General features: G+C 39.4%; 1 protein-coding gene across 1 annotated transcript in view; it reads left to right on the forward strand.

Annotated features, from left to right (window-relative positions):
• The window catches only part of MCHR2 (melanin-concentrating hormone receptor 2), an 83,263-nt gene that overhangs the window by 54,736 nt on the left and 10,094 nt on the right, over nucleotides 1-18,433 (forward strand). The window contains exons 2-4 of the mRNA XM_006865856.1: nucleotides 475-684; nucleotides 7,196-7,390; nucleotides 11,259-11,378. Coding sequence (XP_006865918.1) covers nucleotides 475-684; nucleotides 7,196-7,390; nucleotides 11,259-11,378 — 525 coding nt within the window. The remainder of the gene's footprint in view (nucleotides 1-474; nucleotides 685-7,195; nucleotides 7,391-11,258; nucleotides 11,379-18,433) is intronic.

The raw sequence follows: 18,433 nt of genomic DNA on the forward strand, positions 1-18,433 counted from the left end.
AGTGGGCTCAAGCAAGGCAACAATTGTGAGGTTGGCTCAGGATCAGGCAGTGTTTTGTTCTGTTTTGCATGGGGTAGCTATGAGTTGGTACTGACTCAATGGCACGTAAGAACCAACAACAACACGAGCTGGAATCAACTTGATGACAACTGGTTTGAATTTTTTTTATTATTATTACAGCTGTCATTGTTGTTAAGTGCCATTGAGTGTCATTTCTGACTCATAGTGACCCTGTGCAGGGTTTTTGAGGAGCAGTTAGAGGGTTTGAACCACCAACCTTGCTTATCCTACAGTGCCACACCACAACTAGTCATAAATAATACAAAATGCTTAAATATTCACATATGCCTTTGTGTACATATTACTTAAACTATTAAAAATAATTGTGGTAAGTGAGATTTTCTAGCAGGTTGTGTAAATTGAGTTGGTCCATGTTTTTGATGTCACGCCTCAGATTCTTTCCATTTATTTCAGGTCAAGAAAAAAAACAATTCCTGACATTTATATCTGCAATCTGGCTGTGGCCGATTTGGTCCACATCATTGGGATGCCTTTTCTTATTCACCAGTGGGCCCAAGGAGGAGAGTGGGTATTTGGGGGCCCTCTCTGCACCATCATCACATCTCTGGACACATGCAACCAGTTTGCCTGTAGTGCCATCATGACTGTAATGAGTGTGGACAGGTAAGTAAAGATGTTTTAAAAGATCTTAATATAATTCAAAGCCATTTGTACTCCTCTAAGGAATTCCAACTTAAGCAAAATCAGTGCTAATTTGTAACATCAAAGCTTCTCTTCCTTTGCATATGTCATCATAAGATTCATTCTTTAATAATTTTTTTCATTTTTCACAAAGCTCTAGTTTTTCACAGAAAATGTAAAACCCTAAAATCTCTCTTTTCCTCTCATCATTCTTTTGACCTTAGTTTTATTTACAGTTCACTGCAAGAAGAAACAAAAAGAAAATTATGAAATGTTAGAAACCAGAATAAATTGCCCCCATCATTCCTACCACAAGGGAGATGAAGTCCAGAGAGGTGAAGGGATTTGCTGAAAGTTCATGGAGAGCAAATGGCAGCACCAGGAACCAAAGCAGAGCTTCTCACTCTAATCCCATTGCCATCATGTCAATTCCAACTCCTAAGAACCCTATTGTTGTTATTAAATGCTATCGAGTCAGTTCCAACTCATATCGACCCAGAATAGAGTTTCCAATTAATGACTGGTGGGTTTAAACCACCAACCTTGTGGTTAACAGTACTTATCCTAAAGTGCCACACCAGGACTCTAGTGATCCTATAGAAACAGTAAAACTGCTTCATAGGGTTTGCAGGCTATAAATCTTTACAAAAACAGACTGCTTCATCTTTCTCCTTGTGGATTTGAACCTCTGACCTTTTGGTTAGCAGTCAAGCTAACCAAGTCCTATGCCACAAGGACTTCTAACCTTACTCCCTGTCCAGGGCTAATTCTGTTCCTCATTTCACACTCTCAAGGTATCACCCAATAGCTCTCTTGAGGTAATCAGGGGAATACATATGGGTTCCCGTGTAGCTAGGAAGAAATTGCTCTTTACCAAGAAGGCCAACATTTATATTCATCAATATCATTGGTTAGTGAAAATGTTGCCATGTTACAACATTAGAAATTTATTCAACTATCCTGGAATGTGCTTCAGTGGTATTTACCAGCTATATAAGCTAGTGATATTTATGGTGGTGATGATGATGGCTCCACTTCTGGTGGACTTGGTGAAGGGCAAAGCCTGATCTACATTCAGGCCATCTGACTCTAGGGATAGGTAGCTGGTAACAATTTCACTATCAGGCCTCTGAGAAGCATAAGAGCTAAGATGTGTCCTTCATCAATGAGATACCAAGACTTAGCAGCTATCCTCATGTAGAAACAGCCTCATGTAGAAACAGCCACGGCTTAGCAGCTATCCTCATGTAGAAACAGCCCCCGAAGACGACCATAAAGACAACCATAAAAAACAGTTATATGCAGTTTGGAAGAACAATCCACTTAAATCTCAGTCACCTTCTATGTCCTATTCCATCTCCCCAACTCAACAATTCTGTCATCCTTACCCCGGATCCACTTTTGTTTCTTTTTACCTTGCTTTAAATATTTAAGTAATTATTTAGCTACCCCTACTCTGGTGTTGAGTCCTGGTGTGGCACTGTGGGTTAATGCACCAGACTGCAAAGCCATTTGAACTGCAAGGTCAGTGGTTCAAGCTCACCAGCTGCTCCTCAGAAACCCTGTACGGGGTTGCTATGGGTCAGAATTGACTTAACGGCACTTAACAACAACAACAACACTCTGGTGTAGATAGCACGGTTGGTCTGAACTGCAGTGTTAGCAGTTCAAGCTCACTAGTCGCTCCTTGGAAACCCTATACATGGTCACTATGAGCCGGAACCGACTTGATGGCACTTAACAACAACAAAACCCTTGAAATGGGAGTCCTTGTGTGGCACTTGTAGGATAAGGAAAGTCAGTTTGAACCTCAAAGGCAGTGATTCGAACTCACCATCCAATTGTCAGAAACCCTATACAGGGTCGCTAAGGGTTGGAACCATCTTGATGGCACTTAACAACAAGCACTCTTGAAATGGGGAGTGCAATGGCTCTATAGGATCAGCACTGGATGGCGAACCACAAGGTCAGTGATTCAAGCTCACTAGCTGCTCCGCAAGAAAAGGATGAGGCTTTCTGTTCCCACAAAGATTTACAGCCTTGGAAATCCTATACAGTGTTGCTATGCATCATATCCTACTCAGAGCACTTAACAACAACTCTTGAAATGTAAACTCCACAGAAGTAGAATCTTTGTTCATTGATAGGTCCCAGACACCTATGTAGCGATGCCTAACATACAGTCTAAAACCAAACTCACTGCCATCAAGTCAATTCTGACTCTTAGCAACCTGTAAGGATGGAGTAGAACTGCCCCATACAATTTCCAGGGCTGTAAATCTTTACAGAAGTAAATTGCCACATTTGCTGTTGATAAGTGCTATCAAGTTGGTTCCAACCCATAGCATCCCTGTGTAGGGTTTCCAAGAAGCAACAAGTGAGTCTGAAGTTTAACAGTTCAGTGCTTATCCTACATCATCACACAAGGACTCCTGCCACAGATTGTTGTTGTTGTTAAGTGCCATCAAGTCAGTTCTGACTCATAGCAACTCTGTGTAGGGTTTCTGAGGAGCAACTAGTGAGTCTGCTCTGCTGACCCTGCAGTTAACGATCCACACCACCGTAGTACCACACCAGAACTCCCCTTCCACATATAATTGTTGTTGTTAAGTGCCATTGAGTAAGTACCAACTCACAGTGACCCTGTATAGAATTTCCGAAGAGTGGCTGGTGAATTTGCACCACCAACCTTGCAGTTCAAACTAACCTTTTGGTCCAGTGCATTCCCTCACAGTGCCACACCAGGACTCCAAAAATAATTAGATGAAAGAATCAAGTAAATGAATGTCTATCTTAAAGAAAGTGTTGAATTTCCCGGCGTCCATCCAAAACTTCTGAGTGCTTCTCTTTCTCCCTTTTAAGTAGGTCTTTAGGATAATGTTGTCAGTTTATAACTTACACCATATTTTTAAAATTAATGTATTGAATAAGACTGGTTGAGTCCTGGTGTGGCACTGTGGTCTAATGCATCAGACTGCAAAGTTGTTTGAACTGCATGGTTGGTGGTTCAAGCTCACCACCTGCTCCTTGGAAACCTTATACAGGGTTGTTATGGGTCGGAATCGACTCAACGGCACTCAACAACAATAACAACATAGAACTGGTGAGCTCAGCTGATGCCAGCCAATGCTGGCCTGTGTCTAAAAGAGAATCCAGTGATATGGATTTAAACACTAGGGAGAGCATCCCACCCACACCAGGCTCTCTTTAGATAAGCATCTTAATGAACAAACTTATTGATAGCAGACCTGTTCCTCATTGATAAGAAAAGCTTCTTTATACCCAATACCTTGGAGATAGGAGAGCCTGGGCCTATTTTAAATATGGGCATTTTTCCTCCTTTTGAAAACCTCACTTAAAGCAAAGGGACATTTACTTACTGCCTTGGAACAAAGTCAAGTGTATATAGTCCTTAATGATGATAGAATTTCTTCTTGCTGTGTATGTATAACTAAGAAAAAGAAATTTTTTTTTTTTAATCTGGGATGGATACAGTGTACTAAAATTTATTTTAGAGTTAAAACAATCTGGCCCTTTCCTTCTCCCTGCCCTCACTTTAGAAGGTATAGGGAACATCAGCTGCGAAATCATTTTATCTGGCCCTGCCAAGGCAATCGCAGTTTCAGCTATCATGTTGTTGTTATTAAGTGCCTTTGAATCTGTTCTGACTCATAGCGACCCTGTATAGGGTTTCCAAGTACTGGCTGGTGAACTTGAACCACCAACCTTGTACTTCAAACTGACCTTGAGGCCCAATGCATTATCCTACAGCTCCATGTCATCATATTAAATGGTTGACCAAATATAGCTGGCTAATTTTTAAGTTGATAATTTTATATGGCCTGCAAATGATGCTAGAATTTGGGCAGAAAAAGGGTTCCCCACCCCTGCTATAGAGGATTATGTGGCAGAGACAAATGAAGATTCTATACAACTGAATCTTTTTCCTCACTAACATTTATCATACTTCTATCTCCACGAAATTCATAAATGTGCAACAAAACCTGTAATAAACCATTTATAGGAGAGAAATGGAGTTTTCTTTATAAGGCCAGAACCAAAAGACAATGCCATCCATAGGTCTTATGGTTTAGATATAGTATACTTTTTCATTGCCAATATAATGAAGGGTTTTTAATAACACCTTCATTTGTTCTTTCTCAGAAATACTAAAGACATTTTGTAAATGATCAAAGTATTAAAGATATTTGTCGCTAGCTAAAATCTACCTAGACTTTTATTATTGGCTATTTTATAAATACATTACCTGGATTATCAAAGGTCCGTGAGTAGGAGCCAAAGTCTCCTATTCATTCATCATTCAACAACTACTTATTGTTGAGGATGGGCAATATGTCAGGAACTGCACCAGGTGTAGGAGACAGAGCAGCATTAAACTACTAGCCAAGATTCTTGCCCTCGTGTGGCTGTTATTTCAGTGGTATCTACACTGGTGTTAGGTAAAGAGTTACAAGGGCAAATCTGTAAGTCCACACAGTGATGATAAGTAGGAAGGAAATGCAGAGGCCACCTCGAGTTTCCACTTACTGTAATGGGCCCTCCAGAGAGGCTTCTCTGGGGAAGAGGTAATTTAATTTGGGACCTAAAGGAATATCAGGAAGGAGAAGCTGTTCTTTCCAGGCAGGTGAAATAGCATGTGCCCAGCCCTGAAAAGGGAAGAGCTCTTTGAAGGAAGGCCACCTGGAGAGTGTCACAAGCTCCAGTTTGGGCGAGGTAGAGAATGACCTTGTGGTCATGGTAAGAATTCCACATATTTCCTGAAAGACAATGGAAAACTACTAAAGGAGGGATAACAAACAGAGAAGAGTTCCCCAATATATTGCCACATGCCTCCATTAATGTCCAAAAAGAATGATGGCTGAGCTGCTGTACAATTATGACCTCACCCCCTTCTCCAGCAGCATGGCGCCCACTCCCGTCACAGTGCACGTCTTTTTACTTTAGCCTCAAGTGTTATAGTTAGAGTGTGCTGAAGGAGGAGCTCTTGGGGGTGGGGGGGTGTTCTCTCTCATGCTGTCAAGTCTTTAAACTGAATGTAAAATGTCTGTCTCTTTTACACAATGGAAGTAGCAACAGAATAGGGATTCTCATATTGTTATGAGTCTTCATTTTAAGCTCTACAAATAGTTGGAAACAATTAAGTGACCAATGAAAACCACCTTTGGGGAGCAGTAGTGTTCGATGGAAGATTTCTCAATTTCCAGACCATTCGCCTCATGCAAAACCACCTCCCATTTGTTAATGGTAGGTTGAGAGTTGCTATATTTTATATGGGCAGATTTTAGCAATTTCCAGACTAAGAGAGATGAGGAAGAAACGTTTGACAATCTACTCCCAAATCTCAGTGAAAGAAAACCCTATGAATCATAATAGTCCATCTGCAGCAGATCATTGGGGTGACCAGAACCAGGCAGTGTTTAAGTCTGTTTAGCAGTGGGTCTCCATGAATTGGGGGTCAACTCAATGACAGCTAACAACTACAAAAATATCTTGTACTTTTATTTTATTCCTAATACTGTCTTCCATCTCCACCCACCACCACCCCCAGCAAAACTGTTTACTCAAATGCTCTTCCCTCTATATCTGAACTCTTTTCATGTTTCAGTTTTTAATTGGCTCTGAAAGTTTTTGATTTGTTGGAGGTTGATAAGTCATGATTTCAAGTTTCATTGATAATTAACCTTTTCCTAGATCTTATATATATATATATATATATATATTAAAGGCATCTTACTAATCCATTTCTCCCTCCATCCTCTAGCCCACATTCCTTGGGGAATTTGCATTGTCTAGTCATGCTCATTTGTCTTCACTGTGATTTCTATAAGCAGAACCTCCAAGAGCCTGGAGACTCTATTGTACAGTCATATGGACAAAATGTTGACTGGATGTGCCTAACCTCCTCTTGCTGGGGATTCACATATCAGACCCATACTTTCCTCCTTCCTCTTTTTGTGTCAGTACATCCTACTGGGAAGAGGTTCAGTTCCTTCTGGAGGAAATTTCTGTGAAGAGTCTCCTTTATAAAGAACTGATGTTAGGTGCCATTAAGTCAGTTCCGACTTACAGCAACCTGTATAGGGTTTATGAGGAGCAGCTGGTAGTTTTGAACTGCCAACTTTATGGTTGGTAGTCCAGTGCTGATCCTACAGCACCACACCAGGAGTCCTCACAAAGGACAGACATCTGTAAAGTAGCAATTTGCACTGCAGAATTTTACCAGAATTTTCAATGCATTTGTGGAAATGACAACTATTTTGATGAGTGATTTACTCAAACTTTCAGGGTAAAGAGTTGTTTTCTCTATAGGTACTAGCCAGCTCTTAGAAAAGATAACTTTTTTTTTTACTTGATAAGGTGTACTTCAGGGAGGTTAATAGTACTAATAATTTACTCTTGTCATGAACCTTTTATCCTTGAAGATCATTGCTTTTATGGATTGCTCCCAACCCCTTCTTAACTGGCTTTGCAGGTACTTGGCTCTTGTCCAACCATTTCGACTTAGGAGCTGGAGAACAAGGTATAAGACCATCTGCATCAATTTGGGCCTCTGGGCAGCTTCCTTTATTTTGGCATTGCCTGTCTGGCTCTATTCAAAAGTCATCAAATTTAAAGACGGCGTCGAGAGTTGTGCTTTTGATTTAGCATCCCCTGACGATGTACTCTGGTAAGTTAAGACTTAAGAAAAATAGAGTTGTAATAAGTTGTGAAGTACTTAGTCTTCAGAGTTGGAGTATCCAATAAACAAGATAAGCACAGGCTTGCTTGTACTTACCTACTAATCTGTAGTAAACAAATTCACATTTTTTCACATCAAAGATTCTACTTCTACATATGACTGGCATCTGTCTCTCTCCCAAACCCACAGTACCTTCCTACAAAATGAAAGCCTCTTTTCAAATTTACAATCCTGTTAAGGAATATCTAATAAGCAAGGTAAGCACTTGTTTTCTTGTGCTTACTTATAAATCTGTAATGAACAATGTCACATGGGTTTCATGTGATGAATATGTAAAACTGGTGGTTACAGATTAGTAAGCAAAGTACGCCTGTGCTTACCTTGCTTATTTGGTAACCTGTCCTGTTCATCCTTCTTATCAACAGTGAGTAACCTGCTGGAGTATCCTTAGGGATCCTCTTCTTGTCAATCTCACCACTTAGATCTCTGCTTTCCAAAATCAAGTTAGTAGTTTGACTTTAAGGAGATGGGTGTTTACTCTTCTGGTAATCTTTATAAAAATATTTTGAATTTAATCATGTAACCTCAGTGGTTGCAAACTCATTTAAACATGAATTTAATAGACAAATGGTACCAGACAAGCTAGGAATTCAGCAATCAAGCAAAGTCAGACTTTTCCAAGAAAGTCTACACATTTTACAGAATCAAACCTTATCACTATTGACTTCACACAGCCATTTCTGTGCTTCTAACTTAATTTGAAAAGAAAAATTAAGTACAAAATTCCTTTTTGAAATATTTAAATATAGCATTGGAAGTCCATGGCTAAAATAAATTTGATTGTTTCTTAAGGACCAGGTTAATGGGTGGTACAAATGGTTTGCAGTTCGAACCTACCCAGATGTGTCACATGAGAAAGGCCTAGCTACCCATTTCTGTAAAGATTTTAACCAGGAAAACCTTATGGAGCACGCCTACTCTGTAACAAATGCAATCACTATGAGTCAGAGTCAACTGGATGGCAAAGGGATTAGTACTTTTGCTAGCGTAGTGGTTACAAATCGGGCTGCTAACCTCAGGGTCAGCAGTTCGAAACTACCAGCTGTTCCACAGGAGAAAAATGAGGCTTTCTGCTCCTGTAAAGATTTACACCCTTGGAAACCCTGTACAGGGTCGCTATGAGTTGGAACCTACTCCACAGCACATAACAACAACAAGAAAGATGATACAGCCTTGCTTGCTGAAAGTGAAGAGGACTTAAAATACTTACTGATGAAAATCAAAGACCACAGCCTTCGGTATGGATTGCACCTCGATGCAAAGAAATCAAAATATAACTGGACCAATAAGTAGCATTATGATAAATGGATAAGATTGAAGTTGTCAAAGACTTCATTTTGCTTGGATCCACAATCAACACTCATGGAAGCAACAGTCAAGAAATCAAGCAAAGTGTCGCATTAGGCAATTAAGGTGTTCAAGAGCAAAAATGTCAATTTGAGGAAGTACGGCCAGAAATCTCCTTAGACGTTAGGATGGTGAGGCTTCGTCTCTCGTACTTTGGATCTGTTATCAGGATGGACCAGTCCCTGAAGAAGGACATCATGCATAAAAAGTTGAGGATCAGTGAAAAACAGGAAGACCCCAGTGAACTGGATTGGCACCAAGGCAGCAGCAGTAGGCTCAAACATAAAACTTGTGAGGATGATGCAGGACTGGGCAGTGTTTCGTTCTGTTGTGCATAGGGTTGCTATGAATCCGAACAGACTCAACAGCACTTAACAACAACAAGAAAGATGTAATAGTCTGCTTCTGTAAAGTTTATATTCTAGAAAACCTTGTGGGACATTTCTGTTCTGTCCTATAAGATCACTATGAGTCAGACTTCTCTCAAATGCAATGGGATATTTAGGTTTTTAAGGACCAGGTGCTGTGCGTGCAAGATGCTTTCTCTATACATTATCTCAAAATAGCCTGGCAAATTTCTTTTCCTAGTCCATCACTTGTCTAATGGATGCATCATTTCCACATGATGTAGAGGAGGTACAGGCCCTTCAAGGCCACAAATTCAGGAAGGAAATCTTCATATGAGTGCAATAATGGTAAGATTGTTCATTATTTCTCCTACCAGTATTGGCTGCGCTCACAAACACCAACAGCCAATCAATTAGAACCAACTGGTGAAATGATATTTAATCATTCATGGCTGATAGGCTAATACAGGTCCCCCCACCCCCGACACCTGCCTAAAAGGGCAACCTGATACTCACTATATGATCTTATAAAAAGTGAGAGAAATTTTTTAAAGATTAACTATTCCAAATCTATAGCTGATGCTGATGCTGCTATTTTGAGTTGATAGTCATAAAGGATGCTCTGAGGTGGCATCCTTTGCTGTTAAACCTTGAGATGCTCTGAGACTGGAAGTGGCATGCTGTACTTTGGTCCCAGGTATTTTCCTGTCCACAGCCACCTATCTGGAGTCTGTCTTCTTTCCCAGCTGCCAGGATTTTGCCGGGAAAGAGGACATGTGATATCTGTGCAGGAATGGAGTTAACTCATCTGAGAATTCCCTCTGGAGGGGCACCAAAAGCAGACTTGCCCTCTTTCAAGTCCATTGAAAGGACATCTGGTACTATAGTCAGAATGGGCTCTAGAGCACAACTGCCAATCCTGTGTTCAAATCCCCTTCTCTTCCACTTACTAGCTGGGTAAATCTGGGAAAGCTACTTAACCCTTTTGTGCTTCAGTTCCTTCTTCTATAACACGAGGATAATAATGACATCATATTCATGTTGTTGTTAATCTTGTCAAGTCGGTTCCAACTCATAGTGATCCTTTGTAGAATTTAAGAAACTGTTAATTTTTGTAGAAGCAGAAAGCCTCACTTTCTCTGAGGAGTAGCTTGTATGCAAAAACAACCAAGTTTGTGGTTCACAGTTCAGTGCTTATCCTACAGGGTCATCGTGCTCCATATTCACAGGGTCACATAAATTAAATGGCTTAACATGCATAAAGCACTTACAACAGTGCCTTTTATTGTTGCTGTTGTTACTGGCTGCCATCAAGTCTGTATCAAGTCATATATATATGGTCATGTGTACTCCAACCTTATGGACATATAACAGAACAAAACATTGTTCAGTCCTTCATGATCCTTTCTCTCTACAATTACCATCATGTTGCAGCTATAATGCCAATCTGTATCACTGAGGATCTCCCATGCACTCATTGGCCCTCTACTTCACCAAAAATAATATCCTCCTATAATGATTGATTCCTCCTGATGCCATGCCTGAAACAAGCTTGTCAGGCAATATTCTGTTGCGATCATTAAGGTTTTCATCAGCTAATTTTCATAAATAGATTGCCAGGTCTTTCTTCTTATTCTATCTTGATCTGAAAGCCCACTGAAACCTGTCCACCATAGGTGATCCTAATGGTATTTGAAATACTGGTACATAGTTTCTAACCTCACAGAAACATACAAGCCACCACAGTAAGATAATCATACCGACAAGTGGTCGAAACAGTGCCTACTACATAATATGTTATGCTGTTGACTATTGTTTTGGTTAATAATTGTAATAAAGGTAGCAGTAATAGTAAATAGCCTCATTGTTCTGCACTCAGTAGAGCTGAGCTTGCCTGAAAAAAAGACAAGCATCATTGTCAGTGAACGATGAAGAACTTGACTTCTTCCCCACATGAAAGTACCCAAAGATCCTTAGATTTACCCCAAAGACTTTTATCCTGGGACATGAAAAATCAGAGAATTATGCCTCATAAATTATAAAAGCTAATTCCTAGCATCATGAATATAACAGTAATATCTTCTCTCTCTCTCATTTTACAGGTATACACTTTACTTGACAATAACAACTTTCTTTTTCCCTTTACCTTTGATTTTGGTGTGCTATATTTTAATTTTATGCTATACTTGGGAGATGTATCAGCAAAATAAGGATGCTGGATGGTAAGAATTTACCTTACTTTGCTTTGCTTTTTTTCTATAATGTGTTTCTGTATAGATCTTTTTGAGTATCCTATATTCAAGGTTTCTTGAGTTTCCTGGGTGTGTAGATTGATGTCTTTTTATAAAATTTGAGAAGCTTTTGACCATTATTTCTTCAACTATTCTCTCTCTGCTCTGTTCTCTTTCTCTTCTACTTCTGAGACTTTCATCATGCATATGTTGACATGTTTGTAGGTGTTTCACAAGTTTCTAAGGCCTCTGTTCATTTTTCTTCATTCTTCTTGCTTTCCCTTTCTCAGGATGGACTGTAAATGAATCATACTTGGGCCTTTTTTTATTATTATTTTTTAATTTTCATGCATCATAATTTGTTGTTGAAAAGGAGACATTTTAAAAATTACAATATTAAAGAAAGAAAAGGAAACATATTACTCAGGTCTTTCCATACAATAGGCTCTGGGCTAAGGTCACTCCAGTGTTTGTTGTTGTTGTTGTTGTTAAGTGCTGTCAAGTCTATTCCAACCCAGAGTGACCCTTATAGAGTTTCCGAGGAGCAGCAGGTGAGCTTGAACCACCAACCTTGCAGTTCAAACGACTTTGCAGTCTGACGCATTAGCCCACAGCGCCACACCAGGACTGAAGTGATATACAATAGGCTTTGAGCCAAGGTCACTCCAGTGTTTAGCTAGGTTGTTTACCTTACACTTCCTACTTGACTGGAGCTGATGGTGGTTATGTGCCGTGGAGTCGGTTCCGACTCATAGTGACCCTGTACAGGTTTTCCAAGGTGGTAAATCTTTACGGGAGCAGAAAGCTTCATCTTTCTCCTGCAGAACATTTGGCAGTTTCTAACTGCTGATCCTGAGGTTAGCAGCCTGTTTCATAACCACTATGCTACCAGAGCTCCTTCTTGACTTGAGCCTAAAGACCTACCAAAGATACTAACTAACCTAGGCATACTACACTGAGCATGTGTGTGACTATCTACATCAACTTTTCAAAGCCTGCATTACCCACAAATAATCTTACTCCTTGGCCTCTCCTCTTAGGCTCTCTCTGTGTATCTGTTGTTTGCCCTAATTGTTCCTTTTTGCCCGGGGTGATCACCTGATAAATTGTTTGATTGAACTGCTTCTTTTGCCCCTGGTGGCAGTGGCTACTTTATTTGACTATTATTGCTTTGAAAGACCACATAGCCATTCCACCCTGATGAAGTTCTGAGAAGGCAAAACAAAGAGGCTCTCCTGTGACAGTCACTGGGGAAGCTTCAGTCAGGTCAAAACAGACAAGTACAATTCCTTAGGAACAAGGCCTACTGTGCTCCCCCAGAATCAAGTGCCAACACCACAAACACAAGCTGTTATTTTCAAAGCTACTAGGATGCTGGGGGGAGGGGGGGATGGAGCTTAGGAAAGTTTAAACACTGCAAAGATCTCCTACCCCATTTCATTGACCTTTCTTCTGACAAATGTTTGCTTGGTTGCTGCAAACCTCTGACTAACTTCCAGAGCTCTGATAAGGTTGATTCTGAGAGGTTTTTGCCAACTTTTTTAATGTTTCTGGGGAGGCAATGCCTCCAGAATTCTCTACTCCGCTATTTTCATTAATATAGCTTCCTACTTAGCGTAGTGATTACGAATCGGGCTGCGAACCAAAAGGTCAGCAGTTCAAAACTACCAGCTGTTCCGTGGGAGAAAGATGAGGCTTTCTGCTCCTGTAAAGATTTACAGCCTCAGAAACTCTGTACAGGGTCGCTATGAGTCAGTCGGAATCGACTCCACGGCACATAACAATAACAACACAACTTTAGTTGAAAAAAAATTCTGATAGCCTAAGACATCTACAATGGCAACAAAGTGGCAATCACTTGAAAAATATTAAACTTGGACATATGGCATTAATGTATATGTATATAAAGCACTGCCTGAAAACAAGCCATGGTTTCATAAGAGCAGCAACAACACACCACCTAGGGATCTCGCATAGGTAAATGTTGAAACAACTAATGGTTTCATTAAAATGTGAATAGAACTCATTTCTATTTAAACCATTTAATGTTTGCCATGAACAAATTTCATTTAAATGTTTTAGTTGTACATTGTGCAGAACTATGTACATATGTAATACCTAAAATATTATGTGTGGAGTCCTGGTGTGGCACTGTGGGTTAATGTGCTGGACTGCAAAATCAGTTTGAACTGCAAGGTCAGCGGTTCAAGCTCATCAGCTGCACTTTGGAAACCCTATACAGGGTCACGATAGATCAGAACAGACTCGACGACACTTAAACAACAACAAGAAGATATTCTGTGTAAACTTTAATTTTAGCATGTTTCTTAATTTAGAGGGAAAGGATCAGATTAATTTTACATACTTAGTGAGAAATTAATTAGAGGTAAATGAAACCAAAGACTTACTTAGAGACATCAAACTTGGGAAGGTCCTTTAAAAAGATACATGTCTCTAAAACTGCAGGATTAATCTAAATTATTTCACTTTGAAATTTTAGATACTAAGTTATTTAAATGAGTACATCAGTAATTGTTTAACATGTTGGATCAAAATCATTATTAAAATTTATCTTTTTAATAGATTTCTGTGTTTCTTTTGGTAACGCAGTTTTCCGTTTTTGTTTTTGCATACTATATGTTAACACTTGGAAGGTTAAAAACAAAAAAGAATATGTGAACAATATGCCCCAAATTGTTAAAATCTGCAGCAAACTCCTGATACTAATAGTTCAAGTGGTCTATCGGCTCACAATCTTTTTTCCTTTTAGTTTCTTGAAATTCTTTGATGTTGTTGTTGATGTTAAGTGCTGTTGAGTCAGTCCCAACTCATAGCAGCAGCCCTGTACAGGGTTTCCCAGGAAAGGTTGATGGGTCTGAGCTGCCAAGCTTGTGGTTAACGGTACAGTGTTTATCCTACAGCACTATACCAGAAGTCCTAAATTCTTTTATAACATTACAGTATGTTAAAGGGTGGTCCATCTAGACTGGGGAAAAGAAGAAACTATCATTATAGGAAAAAAAATAATTTCTAAATGTATCCAAGGAACTGAATTGATGAGAAGATTGAAATGAAATCATGTCAAAGGTTGGAAAGGATGTTTGAGGAGTGCTTTTAAAACAGTTCTCCAAATCATATCATTTTGTTCCTAACACTTTTCCCAGAACTAATAAGAGCAACTTGTCATAAAAACCTTACACATTTCAGATATGCCTCAAAATGCAAGAAGTTAAAGGAATCATAACTACTGTGATACACTGCAGAGGAATCACTGTTTTCAGATGGTTTTCAGCTACCTTAACTTTTTTCATATTATCCCACGTCTTGTTCATTTTCCTGTTCCACGTCTCCCGGGAGATTTCTGATAAATATAACATAACATGGTAAAATATGGTAACTTTTAAATATTTTTTTAGAATAATTTTAAATTTATAGAAAAGTTACAAAGACAGTACAGAGAGTTTGCATATCACTTCTTAACTAATCTCATGAAGGATAGCTTTGACTCTAAGAATTAGTAAAAGCTGACTGCTATGAGCCAGAGGTCCTACTTTTCAACTTCCTCATTGTTTCTGACACCAGTCATTCCATAACACACTACTGGGTTCAATAATTCATTGTAATGCCTACAAAGCTCACAGAATCACCATATCTGCAATTGCAATTTCAGTATAACAAAGAAAGATATGATATACATGAAATAAGGTCCTAGAATGGGCTTAGCATAGTGCCTCAACATGTCAAAGGAACATACGTATCCTCCTGTGAACTGCAAGGTCAGCAGTTTAAACTCACCAGCTCCTCTTCATAAATCCTATACACAGGGTCCTATGAGTTGGATCTGACTCAATAGCACTTAACAACAACGATAGACTTTCCAGTACAGGGCTTTTTTATCCTAATGGATGTTCCACTCTCACAGCTCTCACCCTAAAGATCCTAAAACCTCTGTGCTTTATTCCACCAGGAGTTATGGTATGGCGCTGTGGGCTAATGCATCAGACTGCAAAGTCATTTGAACTGCAAGGTTAGTGGCTCAAGCTCACCAGCTGCTCCTTGGAAACCCTATACAGGGTCACTATGGGTCATAATCGACTCAACAGCACTTCACAACAACAACATAGGACATATGGAGCCCTCCTGAAGCAGTGTGTTTAGCTTTGGGCTGCTAACTAAAAGTCAATGGTTGAAAGCAATGAGAAAGAAGATGCAGTATGCTTCTGTAAAGATCTGTCTCAGAATCTCTATGAAGCAGTTTTATTTTGTTGGACAAGGTCTTTCCGCCTCTCATCTGTAAGTTTGTTGCACTCTGGTGGCTTGCATGCTGCTGTCATACTAATAATTATGCCATGGATATTTTAAATACCAGCAGGGTTCCCCATGGTAGTCAGGTTTCAGCTGAGCTTCCAGACTAAGACAGACTAGGAAGGAGAAACAGACTATTTTTTTAATGTTTTGCCACTGAAACCATTGTGAGTAGCAGTCAAACACTCTCAGCACAGAATATTGAATATTGAAGTGCTATGAATAGATGAACTTTTATGTTGTTTAGAACAGATGGACCTCACTAGATGGAATACACAGAGATCAAATTGACTACATCTGTGGCTAGAGACAGTTGAAAGGTTCCATGTGGTTGTTGTTGTTAGGTGCCATCGAATCAGCATCGACTCATAGCGAATTTATGCACAGCAGAACAAAATACTGCCCAATCCTAAACCAACTTCACTACTGCTGCCACGCTTGAGTCCATCGATGCTGCCACTTGGCAAATCCATCTCGTTGGGGGTCTTCCTCTTTTCCTCTGACCCTCCACTGTACTCTATCATCAGCCAAAACAAAGTCAGGGGCAGACTGTGGAAGAGACCATATTGCTCATATGCAAGTTCAGCCTGAAGCTGAAGAAAATTAAAACAAGCCCACGAGAGCCAAAATATGACATATCCCACTTGAATTTAGGGATCATCTCAAGAACAAATTTGAAGCATTAGATACTAATGACCAAAGACCAGAAGAGTTGTGGAATGACATCAAGAACATCATACAGGAAGAAAGTAAAAGGTCATTTGGAGGACAAGAAAGAAGGAAAGGACCAAATGGATGTCAGCAGATACTCTGAAACTTACTTTCCAGTGTAGAGGTGCTAAAGCAAATGAAAGCAATGAGGAGCTAAAGAGCCAGACAGAAAATTTCAAAGACAAAGTTACATATTATAATGAAATATGCAAAGATCTGGAGGTAGAAAACAAAAGGGAAGAACACGCTCAGCATTTCTAAGGCTGAAAGAACTAAAGAAAACAACTCAAGCCTTGACTTGAAATATTTAAAGGATTCTAAGAGCAAAATGGAGTCCTAAGTTCAGCACTGGACTGCTAACCACAAGGTTGGTGATTCATACCACCAGCCAGTCCTTGAACTCATAGCTGGATTAGATGAAGAAGAATGTGACATCATGACTGGAGAAAGACTAATTAACAACCTGTGATATGTAGATGATATAGCGTTGTTTGCTGAAGGCGAAGAGGACTTATAATACTTATTGATGAATGAAGATCAAAGACTACAGCCTTCAGTATGGATTGCACCTTAATGTAAACAAAACAAATATCCTTACCAATGAACCAATAAATAACATGATAAATGGAAAAAAGATTGAAGTTATCAAACACTTCATTTTGCTTGGATCCACTATCAACCCTCATGGAAGCAGCAATTAAGAAATCAAGTGATATATTGCACTTGGCAAATCTGTTACAGAAGACCTCTTTAAAGTGTTTAAGAGCAAAAATGTCAGTTTGAGGACTAAGGTATGCCTGATCCAAGCCATGGTATTTTTAGTCACCTCAAATGCATGTAAAAGTTGGACAGTGAATAAGGTAGACCATTGAAAATTGATGCATTTGAGTTAATGTGTTGACGAAGAACGTTAAAAGTATCATGGACTACCAGAAGAACAAACAAATATTTGTTTGAAGAAGTACAATCAGAATGCTCCTTAGAAACCAAGATGGAGATATTTGTCTCTCATATTTCAGATATATCATCAGAAGGGACTAGTCCCAGGAGAAGTGAAGCATGCTTGATAAAGTAGAAAATAGCAAAAAAGCAGTGATTCCCAACAAGATAGATTGGCATAATGGCGCAGCAATGGGCTCAAATGTAACAGTGATTTTGAGCATGGCACAGAACCAAGTAGTGTTTTGTTCTGTTATAAATAAGTTTGCTATGAATCAGAATCAATTTGACAGCACCTAACAGCAATAAACAACAACAGGACCACAACAGGACCACTGAGTTAGAATCAACTCAACAGCAGAGAATTGGTTTGGCATAGGACAAACCTCATTGTTTCCTAGTTGAGGGTCTCCCTATCAGATTGATGCCCAACCAAACCTTGATTACCTCAGAAATGTTAACCAATTTAAGTCTTATCAATTACCAGGCAGCAGACCAAACAAACAAACAAAAAATGTAAATCCACAAGTATGGTGGTGGTGGTGGTTCTGTGCCACTGAGTTGTTTCCAACTCATAGCGAACCTGTATAGGGTTTCTGAGGATGTAAATCTTTATGGAAGCAGAAAGTCTCATTTTTCTCCCACAGAAAGACTGGTAGATTAGAACTACTTACCTTGTGGTCAGCAGCCCAGATCGTAATCCAGGGACCCTTAAGCCCTCAAGTATAGGAAGAAAATAAAACAAAATTAAAAACTTGGGAAATTCCTACACATTTTTTTACAAGAACTGAGGACAAAAGACCACTCAAGGGAATTCATTGTAACATAACGCCTCATTCAGTCTTCATCTTTGTCAATATCTTACATTACCATGGTAAATTCTTCAAAATAAAGAAACTGCATTGGCACATTACTATTAACTAAACTCTAGAATTTATTAAAATGTCACCAGCTTTTCTATTAAAAATTTCTTTCTGTTCCAGGATCCAATTCAAGACAATACATTGCATTTAGTTGTCAGTTCTTCTCAGTGTGCTCTGGTCTGTGGCATTTTCTCAGTCTTTCCTTGTTTTTCATGACCTTGATAGTCT

This window comes from Chrysochloris asiatica, unplaced genomic scaffold (genome assembly GCF_000296735.1).
Source record: "Chrysochloris asiatica unplaced genomic scaffold, ChrAsi1.0 scaffold00084, whole genome shotgun sequence".
NCBI classification, from domain to species: domain Eukaryota; kingdom Metazoa; phylum Chordata; class Mammalia; order Afrosoricida; family Chrysochloridae; genus Chrysochloris; species Chrysochloris asiatica.